Source organism: Onychomys torridus, chromosome 4, assembly GCF_903995425.1.
Source record: "Onychomys torridus chromosome 4, mOncTor1.1, whole genome shotgun sequence".
NCBI lineage: Eukaryota > Metazoa > Chordata > Mammalia > Rodentia > Cricetidae > Onychomys > Onychomys torridus.
This window is the reverse complement of record NC_050446.1, coordinates 49,935,578-49,960,177: the sequence shown is the minus strand read 5'-3', so window position 1 is coordinate 49,960,177 and position 24,600 is coordinate 49,935,578. Positions and strand designations below refer to the sequence as shown.

General features: G+C 38.9%; 1 protein-coding gene across 1 annotated transcript in view; it reads left to right on the top strand.

Annotated features, from left to right (window-relative positions):
* Positions 1-24,600, top strand: part of Sp3 (Sp3 transcription factor) — a 48,807-nt gene that overhangs the window by 2,347 nt on the left and 21,860 nt on the right. Inside the window, exon 4 of the mRNA XM_036183862.1 lies at positions 6,755-8,114. Coding sequence (XP_036039755.1) covers positions 6,755-8,114 — 1,360 coding nt within the window. The remainder of the gene's footprint in view (positions 1-6,754; positions 8,115-24,600) is intronic.

The window sequence follows — 24,600 nt, the reverse complement described above, 5'->3', positions numbered from 1 at the left end:
TGAAATTGGCTAGAATATAGGTCCTAGGACAAAAAGTAGATGAAAGTAGTTTTGTTTGCATGCATGTTAGTGCACTGCAGTAATACTTTGAGTTGAACTTGGAAAAATTTAATTTTATGACTAGTCTGATAAGGGTGTGTTGGGAGTCTTGGAGATTTTAGAGTGCCTAGGGCATGGAGAGGAGCTGGAAGTCTTATGTGAAGACTCAGTCTAAAAAAATGAGGTGCTGTATAGTCCCTGTGAACTTACATTTGTGTGGATCATACATTGCTGCTCCTTTAGCCTACTGTGAAAAAGTGTGTTCACCTATGAAGGTAGTTCAAACACTTCTCAAAACTATAATCTTTTAGAAGTGGGTTATAAGAATCGATTTATGTAGTGGCAGTTTGAATTGTCACTGTTAGAAAGTTTGCTATTTCATAGGAAGTATGTTTAGGTATTCAGTTAATTGTTACACTATATTACTAGTAAATAGGTATTTTATTTCTTAAATTATACTATGGGCAGTGGGGGTGTTTTTAATGTCTTATGTTTTTTTTTAAGCAGATTAAAATATAAAACAGTTTCAGAAAATTATTTTTAAATAAATATAGGTAGATTAGTAAACTTTTAAAATAAGTTATATTCCCCCAGTCCCAAAATGCCAGAATAAATTTTATTAGTTACTTTAGTAAGCTACTGCAGAAGTAAAATTGAAAAGCAAACTTTAATATTTTAGAAACAGCAAGATTTCTCTTGTAACTCTACCACAGTTTAGAAGTGCCCTTACGGATGGGGGAGGGGTGTAGTGACAAGGTTAGGGATAAAAACATTCTTTAGTCTCATTCAGGATTAGTACACTGACTCCATCAATGTGTGTGTGTGTGTGTGTGTGTGTGTGTGTGTGTGTGTGTGTGTGTGAGAGAGAGAGAGAGAGAGAGAGAGAGAGAGAGAGAGATGCTTCCATGCGTCTTTAAGAGTCTCTGAACTCTCAGATCATCACCAAGAACACACTTCCTGCCAGATGACAGGAGCAATCTGGGCTTGTTAACAGTTACAGTATGAAAATGCAGTTTTGCTAGAGGACCCCCAAACTTGGCATTTCTTTGGGTGCCTGTTTGGTATTTGATAAATCTCAGAGTTCTTTCAGTTTCCCACTTTGAGCAAAGTTGAAATAAACTGAGCTGAGAGTTGAATAAGGTGAAAACATGAGCTGTCTGTGTATTTTTGTCTAAACATTAATGGAAAACAAAAGTTAATTTCAAGTTTAAAAGTGATTCAGAATGTTTTTCGGAACATTTCAGAAAATAAACTAATTCAAGTGAATTCATTGGGATATTTTCAACATTTAAAACTATACTGAGATAAGTATATCTTAAGTACTCTCAAATTACTGGAGATCACTGGAGGACTGTAGTGTCTTGAAGGCTGTATTAAAAAGTTGTGGAATATTTTTAGGTTTATAACAAAACTGGAAATACCAAATCCGAGTTACCTTAAGCCCTTCACCCAGCCTTCCCCAGGGCTTCCATTATTGTGGCACATTTGTCAGATCTGTGAAATCACTGACTGAGGCAGCTGCAGATTTGAGTTTTGCCAGTTTTTCCATTAATGTCCACTTTCTGATCTAGATTCTAATCCAAGATATCTAACCAATGTTGAGTATAAAGTCAAGTGCACATGTTCAACCTAATGCCAGCTTAGCTTGGTATTTCACCTGAAAAGCCAGTGTTCACTAAAGACTTGTTTTAAAGAGGATCCTGGCCAAGGGTGTTTGTGAAAGGCTAGAGTCAGTCACAGTAGTTCCACCTCTAATGTCCTGTGTCATGGACATCTAAAGATGGTAAAGCAGGCTTCCTTTGGGAAACATGTGATCTCTGCATAGGTTAACTAACTTGTCCAAGTTGCATGCATGAACTTGAGTGTCACTGAAGTGAGTTCTAATTGAAAAGTTACCTGTATCTGCCTGAGAATGTTGTGTTTATTCCACCCTAGTTCCACACTTGTTCTGGTTTTCAGTTACAGCTTTCCTTCTGGCTTTTATAAAGCCATTTATGGGGTCTGAGAAGTCAGTCGTTCTTTCAAAATGCATTGGGAGTTTCTTTTCCTTTCCACTGGTACAATCTAAGAACACAGATCCTGTTTTTTCCTTTTCCTTCACTCTTCACCCTGCCATTTTTACACCCAGTTACATTGGAGAATGCCCTATAGCAACATCATTGGGAGTGCCACAACCACCCAGGGCTTCTGTAGGTTATGGTCCTTTTCACCTTGTTATGTGTGGAAACATACACTTTTTACAATGCCAACTTTGATATTAGATGATGTTTTCTTTGTTCATTCTCTAGTAAGAATATTAGAGTGACTGAGAAAATTCTGACTTAATTTTATTCAGAAACTTACAGAGGGTTATCTGACACCTAACCCAACCCAAGCTCTTCACTAGATTGTTGTATTGTTGCTTCCCTTTGTTTCTGTAGAAGTTCCACTTAGGGTCTCTTGTATTTCTAATTGATCACTTTCCATTTCTGTTTAGTGTACTTGATCTTCATTGGTATGTTGATGGAGCTTGTGTGAAGGAAAGGGCTTTTCAGACTTGAGGCTTTGTAGTTTCTGAGCTATCTAGAACTTGTTCATTGTGAAATTACATTAATAGGTTTAAAATTGGTTTATAGTTTTTCAGGTACTAATATCTCAAAGTCAGTTTTACTGATGATTTCTTTCATTCTATATATACTTTCTATAATTTTCTTGAGTGATTTGAAACTAATACATTTATTCAGAAAGTATATATTGATCTTACTTTGTTCCAGGTATCTAATGGATGTTTTTAAGTCTGATATCATAGTATCATTTAATAATTAATGATAACTTGGAATTACATAATGCTTTGCATATGTATCACACACATACATATATATATATATATATATATATATATATATATATATGGTTTTCCTTTTCCTTTTTTTCAGACAATATATATATTTCTCACTATATATATATAGTGCCCAGGTAGGCCTCAAACTTGATTCTCCTGCCAAGTGTTCGGTTTATAGGTATAAGCCATGGTACCTAGCCTTAAATACTTTTTTTTCTTCTTAAAAATGCTTTTTACTTTAGGTTTATTCACAAAAGTTTTAGTGTATCATTTGATGTTAGATGTGCAGAGTCTCTCCATTTAAGTATGGATACAATGGGAAGTTGGTACGGTAGTTTACTTAGCTCTGAAGAGGTGACATAGATAGTATTATGCATACTTGATACTTGAGTAGCTGTGTTTATTTTCAAGGAACTTGTTGACTAGAAAGCTGTTCACTCATGGTTAAATATCTATTTTATTACTCTTGTAAAAATTTATTTACCAATCTGTATATCATACGTTTGTCATTTTATTTTTAAAAGCAAATGGACAAAAATCCCAGTTTCTTAAAACGAGCTTATGATAGTATAAAGTAGTATATTCCTCTATAAAACTCAAGAATATTTGTGAAGCCAAAAATTTGACAGTTGATTCTCAGTTGAACAATAACTTAGGATGATGAATGGATTTTATTTTTTTATGCAGGTTTTAATATAAATTTAATATAAAGAAATTTCAGTTTTCTTAAAATTTCTAAAGACTGAAAGAAAACAGGGTTTTGTAATGTTTGGAAAGATTATTTATGGTTATAATTTCAGTTCCAAATCAAAATTGAACCAAAAGTGACTTCAGTGCCTGATCCTTGATATAAACATCGAGGACTAGTTTTAAGTGTAATTTAGTTCAGGCCTGGAGATTTATAGTGGGTCCAGTTTCTTCACCTTTATTTTCTTCTGTATTTATTTCAGTCTCCTTCACGGGGCCTTTAGTTTATCTCTGTAAAAGTACAGATGTGATTGCACCAATCACTTGCTTATAATCCTTTTCTAGTTCTTATTTACTATCTACAGGAGAAAGTCCAGTCACTTTAGCAGGATCTACAAAGCCATTTACAAGTCTTGATAGAAGCGTCTGGCTGTGTTCCCCATTGCTTTGGCTGTGAATATAAGCCTTTTTTGGACCCTCTCTTGAACGCTAAGGTTTCTTTTTGTTTGTGCAGTGTATTATTGTCACTATACTTTTATTAATGCCTCCTACTGACCAAAGTGAAATTTTATATTTTAATGACTTAACTATCTTTATGTGGACAATCCCCATCCCTGCCCCCTCTCTTCTGTGTTCCCACATTGTGTTTTGATTATGTGGCTAGTATATTCCACTTTTTACATTATATTAGCATGTGTATCTATGTTTGCTTGAATAGAGTTGTGACCATTTGTGGACAAAAATTTTCTTGTTTTGCTTGTACATAGCTTCACAAATATGTTCAAATGTTTGCATTAAATCAAAGATGAACTGTAGTTCATTCTTTGAAATATACTTTCCAAACATAAAAATGAAGTATTGGATTTCTTAGTGTCTCAGTGTATTCTCAAAGAGAACTGGTGACTATAAAAAAGTTAAAACAAGTAGTATTCTAAAAAAGTTTCTGCGAAAATTAGTGTAAGTTATAAACTAGGCTGACTTCTTCAAATAGTTCTTTCATAAGAAGTGGATATGCTGTTTTGGATCATGTAAAGATTCCTTGATGCTCAGTCATATATTTACTTTGACATTGCTGGGCGAGCTATATTTGTATATTTTCATAGTTCAGGGACAGAGTTATTGAAAATCACAAATAGATTTGGAATTAGTGAGGTAATAATGGCTTTATTTCGATGGTAAGTAAATCATAATAGGGTCTTTTTTCCAGTGTCTTTATTACTGGTCTTAGTACACTTATTATACTTTACTCTTGGTCATTTAGTGAGGGGCAAGTACAATAGTATTTGAGAGATGCTTGGGGTCTAGAAGTAGGCGCTTACTCTTAGTATTAAATTCTCTGCTCTTTGATAACTATATGACTTGTCTCTCGTATTTCTTACCTGTGAAGTATAGATGTTAATAACAGTACCACAGGATTGCATTAAGAGTGTGTAACTATGGTACCTGGCACATAAAAGAAAAGCCCAAATGTCAGATATTTCCATTTTTTTTCCCCTTAAAAAAAAAACAAAAAACTATCCTTCGACCTTATGTAGAAATTTTTTTTAGCATTGTTTGCATACGTTGGCTTTTTTTTTTGAGCTGAGGATCGAACCCAGGGCCTTGTGCTTGCGAGGCGAGCGCTCTACCACTGAGCTAAATCCCCAACCCACGTTGGCATTTTAAAAATGTTGTTGAATCTATACACCATGGGGATGATTCTTTGCTGTTAGAGAATGTAAAACATACATGCTTCATATCCTCTTGTAATTTTAGAGTAATAGGCACAGCCACATTCTTTCTTCTCCAGCATTTAGCTAGGAGTAAAACTTTGCAGACTTGACAATTTTCCTCATTAAGTTGACCCTCCATCTCTGCTTTCCTTGTGCTGGGAACATGGGTAGGAGCCTTAACATTACCCAGGTGTGTGTGTGAGTGTGTGTGTGTGTGTGTGTGTGTGTGTGTGTGTGTGTGTGTGTTTGTAAGGTTTCATCTCCCCTGTACCCCCCCAGTAGTTACTAAAAAGCACGCACGCACATCTATGTATGTATATATTTATATTTATATATATAGTTTGGTGATTTATACATCATAAAATTATAGCTTTTTTTTTTAGATTTGTGACATAGCAGTAATCCACAGATTTCCTCTTCTAATTCAGATAGCTTGGTAACAAACACCATGCTGCTTGAGTATACTCTTTCCCTCAATGGTACTTGATGTCGTTTTTTGTTTTTTTGTTTGCTTGTTTTTCTTTTTAAAATCTTGCTATATAACCCAGGCTTGCTTCAATAGCCCCAAGGTGGGTCTCCCCCCCCCCCCCCCCAAGTCAGGGTTTCTCTGTGTAACAGCCCTGGTTGTGCTGGAACTCACTTTGTAGACAAGGTGCCTCGAACTCAGAGATTTTCCTGCCTCTACCTCCTGAGTGCTAGGATTGAAGGTGTGCGCCACCACCGTCCAGTGCCCGAGCGGGTCTTAAACTTGAGGCAGTCATCTGCTTCAGCCTCCCGAGTGTGGGCATTACATTTGTGTTCCATCCTGTCTGGGTTTAAGTCCCCTCCCCCAGCCCCATCTCTCCCAGATAGGGTTTCTTTGCAGCTCTGACTGTCCTGAAACTATCTGTAGATCAGACTGGCCTTGAACTCAGATCTACTTGCCTCTTCCTCCCGAATGCCAGGATTAAAGGTGTGCCTCACCATTACCTGGCTTATTTAATTGTTTTTAGTGGGTTGAATACTTTTTGAACTCTGTCCTGCTCATAATCTTGCTTACATCCCTTTTTTGTACAGTTTAAAGACTATAGGTCAGTGATTAAAAAAAGATCAGTTTGTGTTGCTAGGATATATACATCCCCCCCCCCCCCATTACTCAGCTGCTTTGGTTGAGACTAAAAAAAAAAAATCACATGGATATATTAGTTCCAAGATAAGTCTGGCCAACATAGTGAGACTTTGCTCACCTCCACCCCCCCCCCAAAAAAAAAAGTGGTTGTAGAATATTCTGTTTAAGATACTTCCCCATTTAAATAGGATGTACTGTGGTTATAGTAACTTACAGCTAGAAGTGAAAATTACTGTGGTGTGTATAGCATTGCTTCTGTATTTGAGCTCTTATTTTATTAAGATGGTTTTCGTTTTTACGTAGTAGGATTTGTACTGGGTGAGTTTTTTTGTTTATTGAGTTAAGCTATCATAAATACATCACAACATTTTTGTTTTCTTCATCCAGACAGGTGATTTGGCTTCCGCACAGTTAGGAGGAGCACCAAACCGATGGGAGGTTTTGTCAGCCACTCCTACAACTATAAAAGATGAAGCTGGTAATCTAGTACAGATTCCAGGTGCTGCTACTTCAAGTGGGCAGTATGTCCTTCCCCTTCAGAATTTGCAGAATCAACAAATATTTTCAGTTGCACCAGGATCAGATTCATCAAATGGTACAGTGTCCAATGTTCAGTATCAAGTAATACCACAGATTCAGTCAACAGATGCCCAGCAGGTTCAGATTGGCTTCACAGGCTCCTCAGATAATGGGGGTATAAATCAAGAAAGCAGTCAAATTCAGATCATTCCTGGCTCTAATCAAACCTTACTTGCCTCTGGAACACCTCCTGCTAATATCCAGAATCTCATACCACAGACTGGTCAAGTCCAGGTTCAGGGAGTTGCAATTGGTGGTTCATCATTTCCCGGCCAAACTCAAGTAGTTGCTAATGTGCCTCTTGGTCTGCCAGGAAATATTACTTTTGTACCAATCAATAGTGTCGATCTAGATTCTTTGGGACTCTCGGGAGGTTCTCAGACAATGACTGCAGGCATTAATGCCGATGGACATTTGATAAACACAGGACAAGCTATGGATAGTTCAGACAATTCAGAAAGGACTGGTGAGCGAGTTTCTCCTGATGTTAATGAAACTAATACAGATACAGATTTATTTGTGCCAACATCCTCTTCATCACAGTTGCCTGTTACGATAGATAGTACAGGTATCTTACAACAAAACACAAATAGCTTGACTGCTTCTAGTGGGCAAGTCCATTCTTCAGATCTTCAGGGAAATTATATCCAGTCGCCTGTTTCTGAAGAGACACAGGCTCAGAATATTCAGGTTTCTACAGCACAGCCTGTTGTACAACATCTACAACTTCAAGATTCTCAGCAGCCAACTAGTCAAGCCCAGATTGTGCAAGGTATTACACCACAGACAATCCATGGTGTGCAAGCCAGTGGTCAAAATATATCTCAACAGGCTTTGCAAAACCTTCAGTTGCAACTGAATCCTGGAACCTTTTTAATTCAGGCACAGACAGTGACCCCTTCTGGACAGATAACCTGGCAAACATTTCAAGTACAAGGGGTCCAGAACTTGCAGAATTTGCAAATACAGAATACCGCTGCCCAACAAATAACTTTGACGCCTGTTCAGACACTCACGCTTGGTCAAGTTGCAGCAGGTGGAGCGTTGACTTCAACTCCAGTTAGTCTAAGCACTGGTCAGTTGCCAAATCTACAGACAGTTACAGTAAATTCTATAGATTCTACTGGTATACAGCTACATCCAGGAGAGAATGCTGACAGCCCTGCAGGTGAGTCTGAATGCTATGCCATAAAAAGTACAATGGTAATGAACAAGAAAAGTTTGCTGTAGTTGTTTATCAGCATTTGGCATTCATTAAAGGTGCTACATCTTTGCAGTTATATGTAAGGAGGCATCATAATATTTTCCGAATTGTTCTTTTTGAAACTTTGTAATATTTGATGTGAAAGATTTTCTGTTGTACTAGTAACATTTTTTTCCCTACAACAGGTACATACTTGTTTTGGCATTTGATTGGTATTATCAGGCATCATAGTTTTTTTTGTGGGGGTGGGGCAGGAGAGTATCTTCATTGTTCTTGGTATGGGATGAGTTTGACTTTTTTGGGGGGTGGTGTAGTGTAGCCCAAGGCTGGCCTGGAACTTGCCATGTAGACCAGGCTGGCTTTGAACTCAGAGAGATCTGCCTCCTGTCTCCCCAGTGCTGTGATTTAAGATGTGTGCTACCGTGCTTGGCTGAGTTAAACATTGTATATATGGTTTTTGGGTGGAATATTAGCTTGGGATAATAAAACATGGTGCTGGAAGTTAAGAGTACTTAACTGTCTCAGCCACTAGTTAAGTGATTCTGGCTATTTTTCTCTGGCAAATTGAATTTCTTCATTATATAAATGGGCATGTTAGACTAGGAAACTAAGTAGATAATGGTGTAGTTAGAGTTTTCCTGTCTGGCCCAGTCAGGACAAATCTCTCTTACCCGCCAGTCCCACAGTCGCTCAGACCCAACCAAGAAAGCACACAAAGACTTACATTGCTTATAAACTGTGTGGCCGTGGCAGGCTGCTTGTTATCTACTTCTTCTCTCTTAAATTAACCCATTTCTGCTTATCTATACGTTGCCACATGGCGTGTGGCTTACCAGTGTCTTTACATGTTGCTTCTCATGGCAGCGGCTGGCAGTGTCTCTCCCCAGCCTTCTACTTCCCAGAATTCTCTTCTCTCTTGTCCTGCCTATACTTCCTGCCTAGCCACTGGCCAAACAGCATTTTATTTGTACAGAGCGATATCCACAGCATAATGGCCAGACCTAACATTCTGATTTTTGTGATAGTGACCATTAAATTTGGCTGAGTTAGAAATAGCTGTTGATGAGAATATATTGTAGATGTTTAAGTCTACTCATTGAATGTTTTGCAATGATTAAATAATGAAGCTTAAAATGTAGCATCATTGTTACCATATTAATGTTATTATTTGTCTAGATAACATTGAATATTTTCATTTTACACTAATTCCTGACTTTAACAACTTTAATTCTTCTACTTCACATTTAGATTTCTGAGGGGATCATACTGTTAAAACTTTCCAGTCTGGCTGGGTGATTGTGGCACAGGCCTTTAATCCCAGCACTCAGGAGGCAGAGGTAGGCGGGTCTCTGAGTTTGAGGCCAGCCTGGGCTACACAGGCCAGGGAAGCCCTGTCTTGAAAATAACGACAAAACAACCCTTCCAGTCTCTCTGATTCTAAAGTCTGTTTTTTGTTTTTTTTTTTTTCTTTTTGGTTTTCCGAGACAGGGTTTCTCTGTGTAGCTTTGCACCTTTCCTGGAACTCACTCTGTAGCCCAGGCTGTCCTTGAACTCAAAAAGGCGCATGCCACCACCGCCCGGCTCTAAAGTCTTAAATTGGGTTACAGAATTGAATCGATTGAAGTGACTCCATCATCATCATCATCTTTTCTCCTTTTTAACATATCCATTTTTACTGTTCGTTGGTTTTGTTTTTCCGGAGGGTTTCTCTGTGTAGCCTGGCTGTTCTAGAACTAGCTCTGGAGACTAGGTGGCCTGAAACTCAAAAGAGACCTGCTTGCCTCTGCCTCCCAAGTGCTGGGGATTAAAGACTGCCCTGCTCCCATCATCCCTTTGAATGATTCTTTTTTCCCCCATTTTCTCTTCTTCCTGTTCTTAGAAATGTGAGATATATGTCTAGAAAGGTGGGGTTGTCCTTGGGTTTCACATTTGTATCTGGAAGTTCTTTTTGGTTTTTTGAGACAGGGTTTCTCTCTGTAGCCCTGGCTGTCCTGGAACTCCTGCTGTAGACCAGACTGGCCTTGACCTCAGAGATCTGCCTGTCTCTGCCTCCTGAGTGGGACTAAAGGTGTGCACCACCACCCAACTTAGAATAGAGTTTTTCAAAGTTTGATCTGTAGCCTCTAGGGAGCCTGAGAATCCTTTCAGAAATCCTTTTTCTAATGATACGAAGATATTTGCCTTTTTTTTTTTTTTTTTTTTACTGTGTTCACACTGACTGACCAGATAAACTCAAGGTTGGAGAGGTGACTCAGTGGTTAAGAGCATTTGCAGCTCCATAGGAGGGCCAGTTCTTACCCAGCTAATGTTTGGGTGGCACACAAACACCTGTAACTCCAGTTCCTAAACCTGGCCTCTGCAAGCACCTGTGCGTGAGCGCGCGCACACACACACACACACACACACACACACATACACACACACACAAACACACAGAGGCATATACATTAAAAAAAAAGAAAAAACTTTTAAACTATAAGTATTTGTATTCTTCATGATATATACTTCAAGTTAAAGTAAAATTACAGTTTCACTAAAAACCTACTTGATAAGTCAGTAAAAAACGTTTACAGAAGTTTGACTTTGACATGTTGTATAACTTTAAAAAGTAGTAGCTTTTTAAAGAAATTACTCTGTGTGAATGCAGGTCATTTATGTGTATGCCGTTGTGCACATTGGTTCGGAAGGAGGTGATGCTCTTTCTACTTGTGGGAACTGGGATCAAACTCAGGTGCTTAGAAATCATCTCAAGTGCTTAAGAATAATAGCTTTATTGAAGTACAATCCGCAAAATTTGTCTTGTAAAGCATACAATTCAGTAGTTTTCAATTATAGTTTGCAACTATAATCTGCCTATTTTTAGAGCATTTTCATCACCTTGAACAACCCATACCCAGTCTCTGTCAGCTACTTCGCTGCTTACCTTACCTACTTTCTATCTCTTCTTGCTTTTCATTTCATATTAGTGACCTACTGTGCCTCTCTTTCATGTAACAGTACTTTTCAAGCTTCATCCATGTTGTAGATTTATAAGTACCTTGTTTCATTTTATAACTAAATAATATTCCGTGGAGGGATATATTAAAACTTATCTGTTGGTAGAAATTGGGTTTCTGCTTTCTTTGGTTACTATGAATCGTGCTGTTATATGAACGTGTGTGTGTGTGTGTGTGTGTGTGTGTGTGTGTGTGTGTGTGTAAGTGTGTAAGTGTAAGAGGGAGAGGGCGAGTGTGTATAAGCATACTGTTTTTGTTTTATGCATGAGGGTTCCAGTTTCTCTGCATCTCCCTAAGTGTTTACTATTGACCACTTTTTTTTTATATATATATTTTGGCATCTTAGTTGGGTGAAAATGATAACTCAGTGTGTTTAGGTGTTTTTCCTACATGTACATCTGTGCACTATGTGTATGTCTGGTGCCCACAGAGGCCAGAAAAGGATATTGGATTCCCTGGAACTAGAGTTACAGATGGTTGTGAGCCACCAGGTGGATGCTGGAATTGAACTTGGGTCCTCTGGAAAAAACAGCCAGTGCTCTTAACCACTGAGCCATTTCTTCATCCTCAGAACTAGTTTTTGAGACTTCATATGTGAAGTGATACCTTTTTGGGAGAATAAAAGTGGGCTTTTCACATTTGACAGGCAAATTTCTTCTTGTCAGTGGTAAAATTGAGGATTTCTAGGAGAAACTGGAGTATTTTTTTCTATAGCTTAGATTTACTGTGTAAGTTTATATTGTTCCTGATGCTATGTGTGGTAATGATAAAGATTTTTAAAAATATAATTGGATGTTTGACACTTGGAAGTCTCTAGGAAAGCTGAGTGAACCAGTGGTTTTTAAATAAGCAGTTTACAATGTTACAAACCATTTAAACTGTAAGACAGATCATCAGAGCATGGAAAGTTTACCAATGGGGTGAAGATTCTACGTTAGAACTGACCTTTAAGAGACTGTGGTGGTTGTGAACACCTTTAAGCCCGGCACTGGGGAAGCAGAGTGAGTTCCGGGATAGCCAGGGCTACACAGAGAAACTCTCTAAATCCCCCCTTCCCCTCAACTTTTCAAGTTTGGAGGAGTATCAAAGAATACCTGCAGTGAGCTGAAAGGCTCTTGAGTTATTCCTCGAGCATTCAAGGATTTGCAAAAATATGAAACATGCTTTCCCTCTTTGTGTTGTGTAGTCCTGGTTGTTAATGGGTCTTGTAGAACAGGCAGGCTTTAATTTGCAGCGTTGATCCTTCTGCCTCTGCCTCTTAAGTGGTGGCATTACAGACATGCACCACCATGTCTGCCTTGTTTTCTCTTTAAAAGGCTTTTGTTTGGCAATCAGCTTTTCATAAAATGTTCATTTGTGTTAATGTGATGATGTGTTTGTTTGTTTAGCTGTTTATTTACTTGATGCTGGGGATTAAGCCTGGGAGCCTGACACATTGCTTAGGCAGGTATTCTTAAGATTTATTTTTAAGTTTTATGTATTCATTTCTCTCTTCCTCTGTGTGTGTATATGTATGAGTTTATGAGCGAGATCATGGATATCCTGATATAAATAAAATATTTTTGTGAACTGTAGTCATATTTAAAGATGTTACATAGTCTTGGGCTAGAGGTGTGGCTCAGCGCTTAGCACACAACAGATTTTGGATTTAATCCCTCTATGTGTGAGAATTACTTGAGACATTTGAAGATGCAAGCTGACAACGTTTGAAAATTCTGAAATTTTCTAAAAATATTTAGAAATTATTTTTAGAAACTTGTTTTTGAAGATTTTTATAAGGTTAGTGTTGTACAGTGCTTAAAAATCTTAGGAAAACTTACTGGAAATTTTGATTTTGTTTTGAGGCAGATCTCACTCTAAGGTAGACAGGCTCCAGACTTGCATCAATCTTTCCTCCTCAGCCTCTCAGGTACTGGGCTGCAGACATCCACCATGCAGGACACCTACTTTGGATTCATGTTGATTATGAAACTAGGTTGGGATACATTAAGTGCTTCCAGGAGGTTGCCTTCAGATGTTCCCACATAGAAACGCTGGCTTAAATACAAGGTAGGGGTTTAGGGAAGTGATTTGGTTTTTGATGGGTACTCCAGTAGTAGTAGTAAAGGACACTTTTCTTTTTGGCAATGTAAGTCTTTTCTTTGTGTGTAGAGGTGATTATGTTGTAGGTGTGGATGTGGAGGTTGATGTTACGACAAGACTCACCTTACCCATCTTTCTTTTTTTAAAGATTTATTTATTTATTATGTATACAGAAGAGGGCACCAGATCTCATCACAGATGGTTGTGAGCCACCATGTGGTTGCTGGGAATTGAACTCAGGACCTCTGGAAGAGCAGTCAGTGTTCTTAACCGCTAAGCCATCTCTCCAGTGCCGCGCCCCCCCCCCCCCCCCATCTTTCTTTTGAGACAGCCTTTTTTGTGGATCTGGTGCCCATTGATTGGTTAGAATGGGTGGTCAGCAAGCTCCAGGGACCTTCCTGTTGTTACCCCTTTTTTCTCTTTTTACATGGGGTATGTGAACTCGGCTAAACGCTTGTGCTGCAGACCTTTTACTGGCGGAGCCATTTCCCAAGCCCTAATAAATACTCGATTATTATGAAACTTTGTGTAGTCTTTTTAGTTGACAAGATGGGGAAATGAAAGCAGGATTTAGTGGTATATAAATATAGCCCTGATGGACAGCATTCAAAAGGGGAGGGAGAAAAAGGTATCTTCAGAGTAAAACGTTTTTATCTCCACATAGACATAGATGCCGCCTGTAAGACAGAACAGCAGTGAAGGGTAAGGTTTTCAGCTCTCAGCTATTGCTCTGACCTCTTGGCTTTTAACTCTGCAATTGGCTCTGTGTTTCTTATTTAACAAAACGGTTACATCTACAGATGCCTAGATTAAAATGCTTAAAAGTATGTCCTTGTTTGACATTTTTTTTTTCTTTTTCTCAAGACAGGGTTTCACTGTGTAGCTTTGCGCCTCTCCTGGATCTTGCTGTGTAGACCAGGCTGGCCTCAAACTCACAGAGATCTGCCTGCCTCTGATTCCCGAGTGCTGCTGGGATTAAAGGCGTGTGCCACCACCTCCTGGCTTGTTTGACATATTTTAGTTTTGCAAATTATTGGAGAAAACCCCCAAACCAGTATTCTATAATGTGTCCTTTAAAAAAACAAAAAAAACAAAAAAAACCCCATTCTTTTAACAACAACAAAAAAAATGGCCTTTATTCTAGCCTTTTTTGTTTGTTTTTTTTTTCAAGACAAGGTTTCTCTATGTAGCTTTGGCGCCTTTCCTGGAACTCACTTGTAGCCCAGGCTGGCCTCGAACTCACAGAGATCCGCCTGCTTCTGCCCCCTGCATGCTGGGATTAAAGGTGTGTACCACCACTACCCAGTACCTTTTTTTCCCTTATGATTTATTTGATGTGCATTGATGTTTAGCCTGCATGTATGTCTGTGTGAAGGTGCCAGATAATCTGGAACTGGAGTTACAGACAGTTGTGAGCTGCCACGTGGGTGCTGGGAATTGAACCCAGGTTCTCTAGAATAGCAACCAGTGCTCTTAACTGCTGAGCCATCTTTCCAGCCCTTTTAAAGCAGTGAATTTGACCAAACTTCTTGATCTTTCTAAGATCCTTTCATTGCCTCTCCTCTTTTAGGAACTGACTTTTGTTGTAGAGTAAGCATAAGGAAAGAGGAGAGGGACAGAGAGAAGGGAACTGAGGAAGAGTAGGGTGAGAGGAAATCTGTAACTGTTGGAACTTTGGTTAAATTGGAATTTTATTTTGATGTTCAAGTGAATGACTTCAGTAAACTGTTAGTTGAATATCAGAATCTGCTGTTCAGGCTGGACTAGAAATGTTGAGTGTCTTTAATAAATATAGATGTGATGAGATGAAACATTTTAGGTCTAGTTGGAAATTCTGTTGTAATTTCAATACAAAGATCATGATTTTTAAAAAAAGTTTACTAACTTTTATGTATCTGAGTGTTTTGTCCATGTGTTTGCCTGTGCACCAGGTGTGTGCCAGGTTCCTGTAGAGGGAGGCCAGAAGAACTGGGTTTACAGTCAGTGTGAGGCACCATGTGGGTGCTGGGAATTGACCCTGGGTCTTCAGCAAGAGCAGCCAGTGCTAACTGCTGAGTCATCTCTCCAGCCCTGAATCTTTTTGTAGAAATGTAACTCCAACAACAGTTTTAAAAATGAAGGATTCTAACCTAGCACAGCCTAACTACTAAGTAAATACATACTAAGGAAGTAGTGGTGGTAGTTACAGGCCTAGGAATTCTCTTAGGAATATCACTGAAACAAGATGGTAGTTGAAACAGAAAGATGGCAGAAAGAAGGCATGGTGGAGCAAAGATGTTTAAGTAGACAAGCAGGGTGGCATGTGGGTACAGGTATAGGGTTGGATGTTGTAGTGAGATATTGTGACTGGGAAGACTATGGATTGAGATCTCTTACAGATAAGTGACTAGAAGCAATATGACAAACAATGTGTTCTTGTTTTATAATAGAAACTAGTTGGGTAGGAAGGCAGGCAGATGTCACATGTTTGAGAAGGAGGATGTGAAATACTCACTTGAAACAATTAGAAATTAGAATGTGAAATGAGTAGTTTATGCCTCCTCTGTTACTCTGGCTCTTAAGAGTCTGCTGTGTGTAAGATGAATTGCTAAACGGTCTTATTAATAAAAAACCTGAAGCCAGATATTGGGGTGAAAGCCAAGAGATCAGAGGAACAGAACAAGCCATAGCCACAAGTTCTTACCCTAGGAAATCCTCAGCCTAAGAGAGCGAGCCACTTCCTGTATACTCTCCTATATCTTTTCTGTGCCCTGCCATCTCACTTCCTCTCTCTGCCCGGCTACATCACTTCTTCTTTCTGCCTCACTCTATCACTTCCTGTCTGTCTGATAGACCTCCAGACCTCTATGGTTAACAAGCACTGGGATTTAAGTCGTGTGCCACCACACCAGGCTCTGTTCCCAGTGTGGCCTTGAACTCACAGAGATCCAGATGAATCTCTGCCTCAGGAATGCTAGGATTAAAGGCATGTGCTACTATTCATTGCCTGACCTCTATATTAAATATAGTGGCTGGCTTTTTCCTCTGATCTCCAAGTAAGCTTTATTTATTAGAGCATAGATAAAATATCACTGCAGCTGTAAGTTTAGTAAGGTAAAAACAATCTGTCTTCCACACCTCGTACTCATTGTTTTTTGTAGGTGGGTAGTTTTTTAAGGCAGGATCTCACTATGCAGGCCTGGATGTCCTGGAATTCACTATGTAGACTAGGATCCTCCTGCTTCTGCCTGCCTCCTGAGTTCCAGGATTAAATAAAGGCATGTGCCTTTACATCTGCCTGACATTTCAAATTTTAAATAGGCAATGCTCACATAAAATACAACAAGTTTACAAGCTACAAAAGGATAGTTTAAAAATATCTTTCTATAATTTTTTTCATTTTTCTTTAGAATTGGGTAGTATTCTGTTTATATATCCACCAGATTTTCATTATCCATTCATTTGTTGGTTGTAGTTAGAGTTTTCCTGCCTGGCCCAGTCAGGACAAATCTCTCTTACCCGCCAGTCCCACAGTCGCTCAGACTCAACCAAGTGAACACTTTGGGCGCCATTTGTAGTTGGAGAGCTTCTCTCCAGGTTTCACCAAGCCCCCGCGGTCCCACAACCCATGTATAAAATAATCATACAGACACTTAATATTATTTAAACTGTTTGGCCATTAGCTCAGGCCTATCATTGTCTAGCTCTTACTCTTATATTTAGCTCATTTTTGTTAGTCTATACTTTGTTACATGACTTGTGGCTTACTGGTATCTTTACATGTTGCTTCTCATGGCAGCGGCTGGCGGTGTTTCTTCCCAGCCTTCCTGTTTCCAGCCTTCTCCTCTTCCTTGTCCCGCCTACCCTATCCTTCCTGCCTGGCTACTAGCCAATCAGCACTTTATTTATACAGAGTGATATCCACAGCAGTTGGTGGATATTTAAGTGAGGTTATATAATCTCAGCAATAAACTGCATGTTCTCTAATAAATGGAACCTACCAGTGTTGTACATATATATGTAAACAAGTGTACCTGTGGGTATAGTATCACATGAAAAAAGCAAAGAGCAGCTAGATAATCGGATGATGAGGAACAAGTGAATACAAGTATCAACATGAGTTATGAAAGAGGCACTGGAGCTAATTGTCAGATTCTAATGCTCTTGTGGATTTTTGTTGTTGTTGTTCTTGGTGGTGATGGATAAGTGGATAAAAAATATTCCGTATTGAAAGTGTAAAATTTAATGTGAAGCTTCACAGCTTCCATTTCTAATGCCAGTTCTAGTTGTATATAAATTCATTGAGTTGTATAGACTTCGAGTCTAGTTAATTTTGGTGTATGATGTTTTTATTTGCACTTTCTAAATAATAAAGCTTATAAAATAAAAAAATCAACAGCAACAATAAAAAGATCAGAAAATTTGAAAAGTGTCTTCCTTATAAAGCAAAGTCTCTTCCTTTCTGGTATTTGACATTGTAACCAGTTTTTATGTCCATAGACTCCCTAGTAGAAGGGTAACTACAGACATTACTATGTCTGTATGTTCTCTTGACATTTCTGGGCATCTATACCTTTCTTATTAAACATTTTTACGCCATGTCTCTTGATATTCCTAGCTATGGCTGTTCATTCTTTTTTTTGTTGGTTTGTTTTTTAAAGATATTTTTATGTGTATCAGTGTTTTACTTTCATGTATGTGTGTATGGGCACCATGTGCATGCTTGGTGGCTGTGGAAGTCAAAAGGGGGCCTTGGGTCCCCTGGAAGTGGAGTGACAGATGGTTGTGAGCCACCATTTGGGTGCTGGGAACTAAACTTCAGTCCTCTAAGAAAAGCAGAATGATCTCAACTACTGAGCCTCTTTCCTTAGCCTCATCTTCTCACCTGCGTGGAAATTTTGGGCTTTCCAAAAGTTGTTAGAAGATGAGACTTGACTTCATTGGTAGAAATCTGTAATGCTTGGGTTACTGAATCCTATTCCTAGTAATATCTTGGGCAGTGTGACTATGAACTTGGCTAAAAAATGGAATGGATTTTACGATCTGTGAAAATTTTGAAGATGGATTGTGCTTCCAGAGTTTCTTACTGGTTTGTTTCCTGTATTATGAAGAAAATAGTTGATATGTTCTGGGTAGAGATAGACATTCATAATAAAGTAGTGTTGGTTCTTATATCTGAACGAGAATACTCATTTTTATAAATTCTTTTGATTCTTACACTTTGATTGTTTTATTTGAGTAAATACGGAGAAAGGGCTCAAAAACATGAAAGGACAATAGATAGGTTTGTTTTTATTTTTATGTTTTAGTTTTGTTTTTTGGTTTCTCAAGACAAGGTTTCCATGGCTGTAGACCAGGCTGACCTCAAACTCAGAGAGATCCACCTGCCTTTGCCCACTGAATGGTGGGATTAAAAGGTGTGCATCACCACCGCTGCAATAGGTTTGTTTTTCAAGAGTGTTGTTTGGTCAGATAAATAGTCTTTTTTATACTGGATGACCTGTAAGGGGACTAAGTACACCTTTCATGTTGTCTAGTTTGCTGATTGGTTGAGTCAGTTACACAGTATAAAGTTAGACTGTATAAAGCTGTGTAAGTTACTAAATTAGATGATGTAAATAAGATTTTTAGTTGTTGGAAAACTTCAGAGAAAGAGAACTTCAATGAGGAAATCTAGATTGGCTTCGGTAAAGGCATGAGGGCAAGATGTTTACTCTAGTGAGTGCAAATAGGTGGCCTCATTGTATAGCCCAGGTTGGCCTTGAACTATGACGAATCTTGTCTCTGCCTTCTGAATGCTGATAGAACAGGTATGCCCAGCCCAGGAGACAGTTCAATAACTCAGTTTCTCCCTGCTCTCCACTTATTTATATTAAGGTTTCTGGTGCAAAACATCTGTTCAAAGAAAGAAAGCAACATATTTTTCCTTTCAGATTGTATGTCTATAGAAATGAGTAGTATGATACTGGGTTAATTTTGAGGAACTTCATTGGGAAATGCTAGTATGAGGGCCATATGTGCTGTTTGACTAGTAGCTTATAGAGCACTTTTTAAAAAAAGGAAATATTTTCTGTGTGTGCATGGACTTCATGCCATGAATATGGTGGTCAGGACAATTTGTGGGAATTGTGTGGGTTACAGGGATGGAACTCAGGTGGTTAGGCAAGGCAGCATGAACATAGACCCATTGAGTCAGCTCACAGTAAAATTGGATAGGAGTGGAATGCTGAATTTTAGTGGTAGGAAACTTAGATATTTATCTTTTGGAATTTTTTAAAAATATCCCTGTTCTAGAACTCATTCTGTAGTGCTAGGCTTAGAGGTATGTGCCACTACGCTTTACTTATTATAATAATTAATGCAATTAATGTAATTAAATGAAAATTTTTCCCTTCAAGATAAGGTTTCTCTGTAACACCCTTGGCTGTCCTGGAACTTGCTCCTTAGACTAGGCTGGTCACAAACCCACAGATTGCCTACTTCTCTGCTTCTGCCTCTTCATTGCTGGGATTAAAGGGTGTGCACCACCATGCCCCGGCTAGAAATGCGTTATTTTTTTAATTTAGGATTACAATATTTTGAAGAAGAATAATATGAGTAAAAGAATGCTGGAAAATGCTTGAGGAATAAATTGGAACAAGAATAAACTAATACTGGGCTGGAGAGATGGCTCAGCGGTTAAGAGCACCGACTGCTCTTCCAGAGGTCCTGAGTTCAATTCCCAGCAACCACATGGTGGCTCACAACCATCTGTAATGAGATCTGGCGCCTCCTCAGTGTACATAATAAATAAATAAACCTTAAAAACAAAAAACAAAAAACAAAAAACTAATACTAAAGAAGGTGGAAGGCTATTTTAGTTAGGGAGGATAAAGCCATGAAAGGAGGTGAGAGTATTAGGTATTGAAACTGTATTTAGAGGATGGATGGATCCATTGTGTAAGAAAGGTTGTTATCATTGACAGTTTAAGGAGATTCTTAATTTGAGTGTGGCAAGTATTGGATGACTTGAAATGACTGGTGTAGAGACGCACAGGGGTTTCCTAGTGAGACCTTACTCAGGGTTGGAGAATATGAGATTGCTTTACTCCAGGAGGACTGCATAAGGGGATGATTTGACCATGGGCGTGAACACCAGGTGTTCCTTGATCTAGCAAAGAGGAGGTCTTTTGCCCCACCCCTTGGCATTGTTATAAAAAGCCCTTTTGAATAAACAGAAAAGGCCGTTGGGTATTGACCCAGGTCCTCCCTAAGCTATCCTGTGTTTCTGACTTTTTCCTCTTTGCTGTTTCTAATATTTTCTTATCCCTCTCTCCACCTCATAAGAACCCTTGAAAAGGTGGGAGCTGCCCCTCCCCCCACTGTTGCAGTAGAAATGTAGAGACTGAGTCAGAATGTAACCAAATTAAGTAGAGGTTATAAGTATTTGAAGTCAGAAGAGAAGAGAATTGACAGTGGAGCTGTCAGAGGTGTGCTGGTAAGATGGCTCAATGGTTAAGAGTGCTTCCTGCTTTTGTAGAGTTCCGTTCTCAGCACCCACGTCATGTGGCTTATAATTGCCTATAACTCCAGTTGCTGTGGATCCAACACCCTCTGGTCTCTGCATATGCCTGCACACATGTAGTATACGTAAACTCAACATAGATGTACACACAATTTTTTAAAAATTTAAAAAGAATTAAAGGCGCTTAAGAAAGTTTCCTGGTTTGAGACATTGTAATAGCCCTGTCTGTCCTTGAACTCACTCTGTAGAGCAGGCTGGCCTCAAACTCACAGAGATCCACCTACCTCTGCTTCTCAAATGCAGGGATTAAAGGCATGTACTACCGTGCCTGGCTTGTTAAGGAAAGTTTTGAGAGTAGATTGGGGATCCCCCCCCCCCCCCCGAGACAGGGTTTCCCTGTGTAGCTTTGCACCCTTCCTGGAACTCACTCAGTAGCACAGGTTAGCCTCGAACTCACAGAGATCTGCCTGGCTCTGCCTCCCAAGTGCTGAGATTAAAGGCATGCGCCACCACCACCGGCAGATTGGGGATCTTAAGTTTACTACTGCCTGCAGTAAAACATGCAGGTTAAGTATGTACATTTACTGTAACTTCTCCAATGTTCTCTCAGGATATTTTACTGGGTAACATTTTGTTGGATAGTAAGATTTCTCTTTGCCTGATATCTGGCATTGGGAAGTTTAGTTTGGAATAGATGGATAATTTTGGCTTGGCTTGGTATATTTTCTGCTGCTGTGATAAAACACCATGACCAAGGCAACTTACAGAAGGAAGGTTTTATTTCGGCTTAGAGTTCCAGAGTGATAAGGGTCCCTCCCGGTGGGGGAAGGATGATAGCAGGCAGGCATGACCACTGGAACGGCTCAGAGAGCTCAACCACGAAGCAGAGGACTGGGAATGGTGACATTCTTTGAAACCTCAAAACACCGTCAGTGACTTGCAAGGCCATACCTATTAAGTCTCCAAACAGGGTCACCAACTGGGGACCAAGTACTCAAATGCTCAAGATCATGGGGAGCATCTTATTCAAACCATCACAATTGAGTTTTGGTTTTTAATCTTTTTTTTTTCCTCAGAAAAGAAACTGCATGGTTGCTTAGATTCTGTCATCTTTGCTTTTTTAAGAACTTATTTTATCTTAGACTAGTAAGTTAGAGCACTCAAAACCTGGAAAGATGAATGGCTTAGCAGTGAAGAACATTTACTGCTTTTCCAGAGGACCTGGGTATGGTTCCTAGCACCCACATGGCAGCTTAAACAACTGTCTGAAGCTCCAGTACCAGGGAATCCAGGAACACCGGCTTCTGGCCTATGCAGGTACCAGCCACACACATACATGTAAGCCAAACACTCATAAAAGTAAATAAATCTTTAAACTTCAAGCTTATAAAGAAAAGTTAATGGCTGTTTGAAGCAAACACATCTGAACCAGTGCAGTTTTCCCTGTATATGTATGTTCTCTCCTTAGGATGCTTTTTATTGCTTATCACTTACAAGTTTTTAATTCCGAATATTTCTTATAATTCAGCCAATACCATGCATCTTCACATATCCCAAAATGCTCTTGCGAATGCTCAACTGTAAATGGAACAGGGTAAGCATTTACTCCAAGGAAGGGGGGAGTTAGTTCACCCTCACCTGTGAGAGAGACCATAGTGTCAGCTCTTTAACCTTGAAAATCTGATACTGATCTGTATATTTGGGTGAGTGAGTAGACAACTGCATTTTGGTGTTAAATGTCAGGAAATTAATTTATAAAGGAAATAGAAGAGCCTTTGTAAAAACTGGCAAACATTGTCTTAAGTATATGTTAATGTTACCCCATCCCCTTATTTATTTTCCTTTGAGACAAAATTTTGCTGTGTAGTCTAGGCTGGCCTTGAATTTTCGGCTTTCTTAAGTGCTATGCTTAGGTATATGCCACAATGCTTTGCTATTTTTCTGTTTTCCTTTTATCCCACTTTTGAGGACAAATGTAACTTTTCCATCTAATTTCAGTCTTGGTAAGAGAAGTTGTGAAGAAAATTTCAAGTCTTGTTGAATAGTGTTTGAGCAGTGTTGCTTGTTACTTTTCCAAATCTTCAGAAACTTTGTTAGGTGAGAAATATGTTACTTGGTAAAGAAATTTGCTTGTCAGCGTTACTTTACTGTGTTATTTAGTTGGCTGTAGAATCTATCTAACACAGTACAGATTATAACTCACCTTTTATTTCTCTTTCCTCCTGACCTACTCTTTTCCTTTTCTTCTTATCCCTTTCTGTTCCTCTCTTTCTCCCTCCTTTCTCTCTCATCTTGGGGTTAACTCTTGCTAAGCAAATCTTCTAACTGGAATGCACATGTATGTGTTGAGGGGAAAGAAGGAAAAGTTGGGATAAAATTTATTGAAAACATAGTTTGAAAGCTTCAAATTATGATTTAAAAAAATGAGTCTAGCCAAGGGGTGGTGCACACCTTTATCCCAGCACTTGGGAGGTAGAGACAGGTGGATCTCTGAGTTCCAGGCCAGCCTGGTCTACAGAAGTTCTAGGACAGTCAGGGCTATACAGAGTAACACTGTCTCAAAACCAAACCAAAACAACAACAACAAAATTCTAATAGTCAGTACTGTTGTCTACTTTGCACATCCTTCCCATAGTGTATCCAAATTGTGTATGATTGTGTCACATGCTTTGATTATTGAAGTGTGCCACTGTCTGTTCCATCGTGATTGATCTGTGAGAAAAGCTTGTAGTACAGCATTAGCTGTCATGATGGATATGAATAAAACAATACACCTTTATTTTAAGCTACTGTAATTTTAGGGAGTATACAATTTTTTGTTGCTTTTAAGTGCTTGAAATATGTCTAGACTGAGGTATGAAAACAAAATACAAATCGAAATTTGAAGATTTAGTATTAGAGTATACAAATCTCAGCTTTTTTGTTTTGTTTTTGTTTTTAGATAGTCTCATATAGTCTAGGCTAGCCTTCAACTCTAGGTAATAGTAGCTTGAAATCCTGGTCCTCTTGTTTCTACCTTCTGGGATTATAGGCATGAACTACCATGTCTGGCTCAAAATAGTAATTTTTATATTGCTCATGGGTTAAGTGACATAGTTAAAATTTACTACTTTTTAACCTTTTTGACAACTGGAAATTATATGTGACTTTCATTATGCGTCTGTTGGATCATACAGTTAATAACCTATTTTAATTAAAAATCGATAGAAGGAATGTATGTTCTTAACAGAAAACCTTAACTGTAGCGTTGGCTCAATCAGGCAGTGCAAACCACTGTCAGGATGGAGTGTGCAAAGGAGAAACAGTCGGGCAGACTTCGACAGCAGGACTTGTATTTGTTTGGTGATGACCTTAGAAAAAGCAAACAGTATTTTAGCTGCCGTTGTTGGCTCCAGCAAGCTCTTAGGAAAGAGATGAACTAGAAAGGGATGTCAGTTCTTTGGAGAGAATCCTCTCAAGGTTGTCATTCACTCCCATTGTTAAAACTTAGGAAAAGATCAGGTGACTCAGTGGTTTGTGCCTTTCACTTGGGTTAGCAGAAAAGGGAAACTAAAGGTGTTGATTGATGGCTAAGTTTGGGGAAATTCAAATATCCACAGTTAAGTAGAGAGACCGAAGAACCCTGGTAGACAGACCTAAGGCAAAGCCCAGTTTTGGGGAAAGGTGTGGTTTAGACACTGGCATTTGGAACTCTGAAGTAGATGAGACCTGGTTAACTTTTTCAGTTGTCTAGCCAGAGAAACTACAGACCTGACCAGAAGCCTGAAAAAGATTTCACTTCAAGATGTGATGACCTAGCCTGGCTTGTACCACTCTCTTACTTGCTTGTGTACTGAGGATTCCTCTCGGAACAAACTCTGATGTTGGTTTTATTTGTATTGAGTGAGGA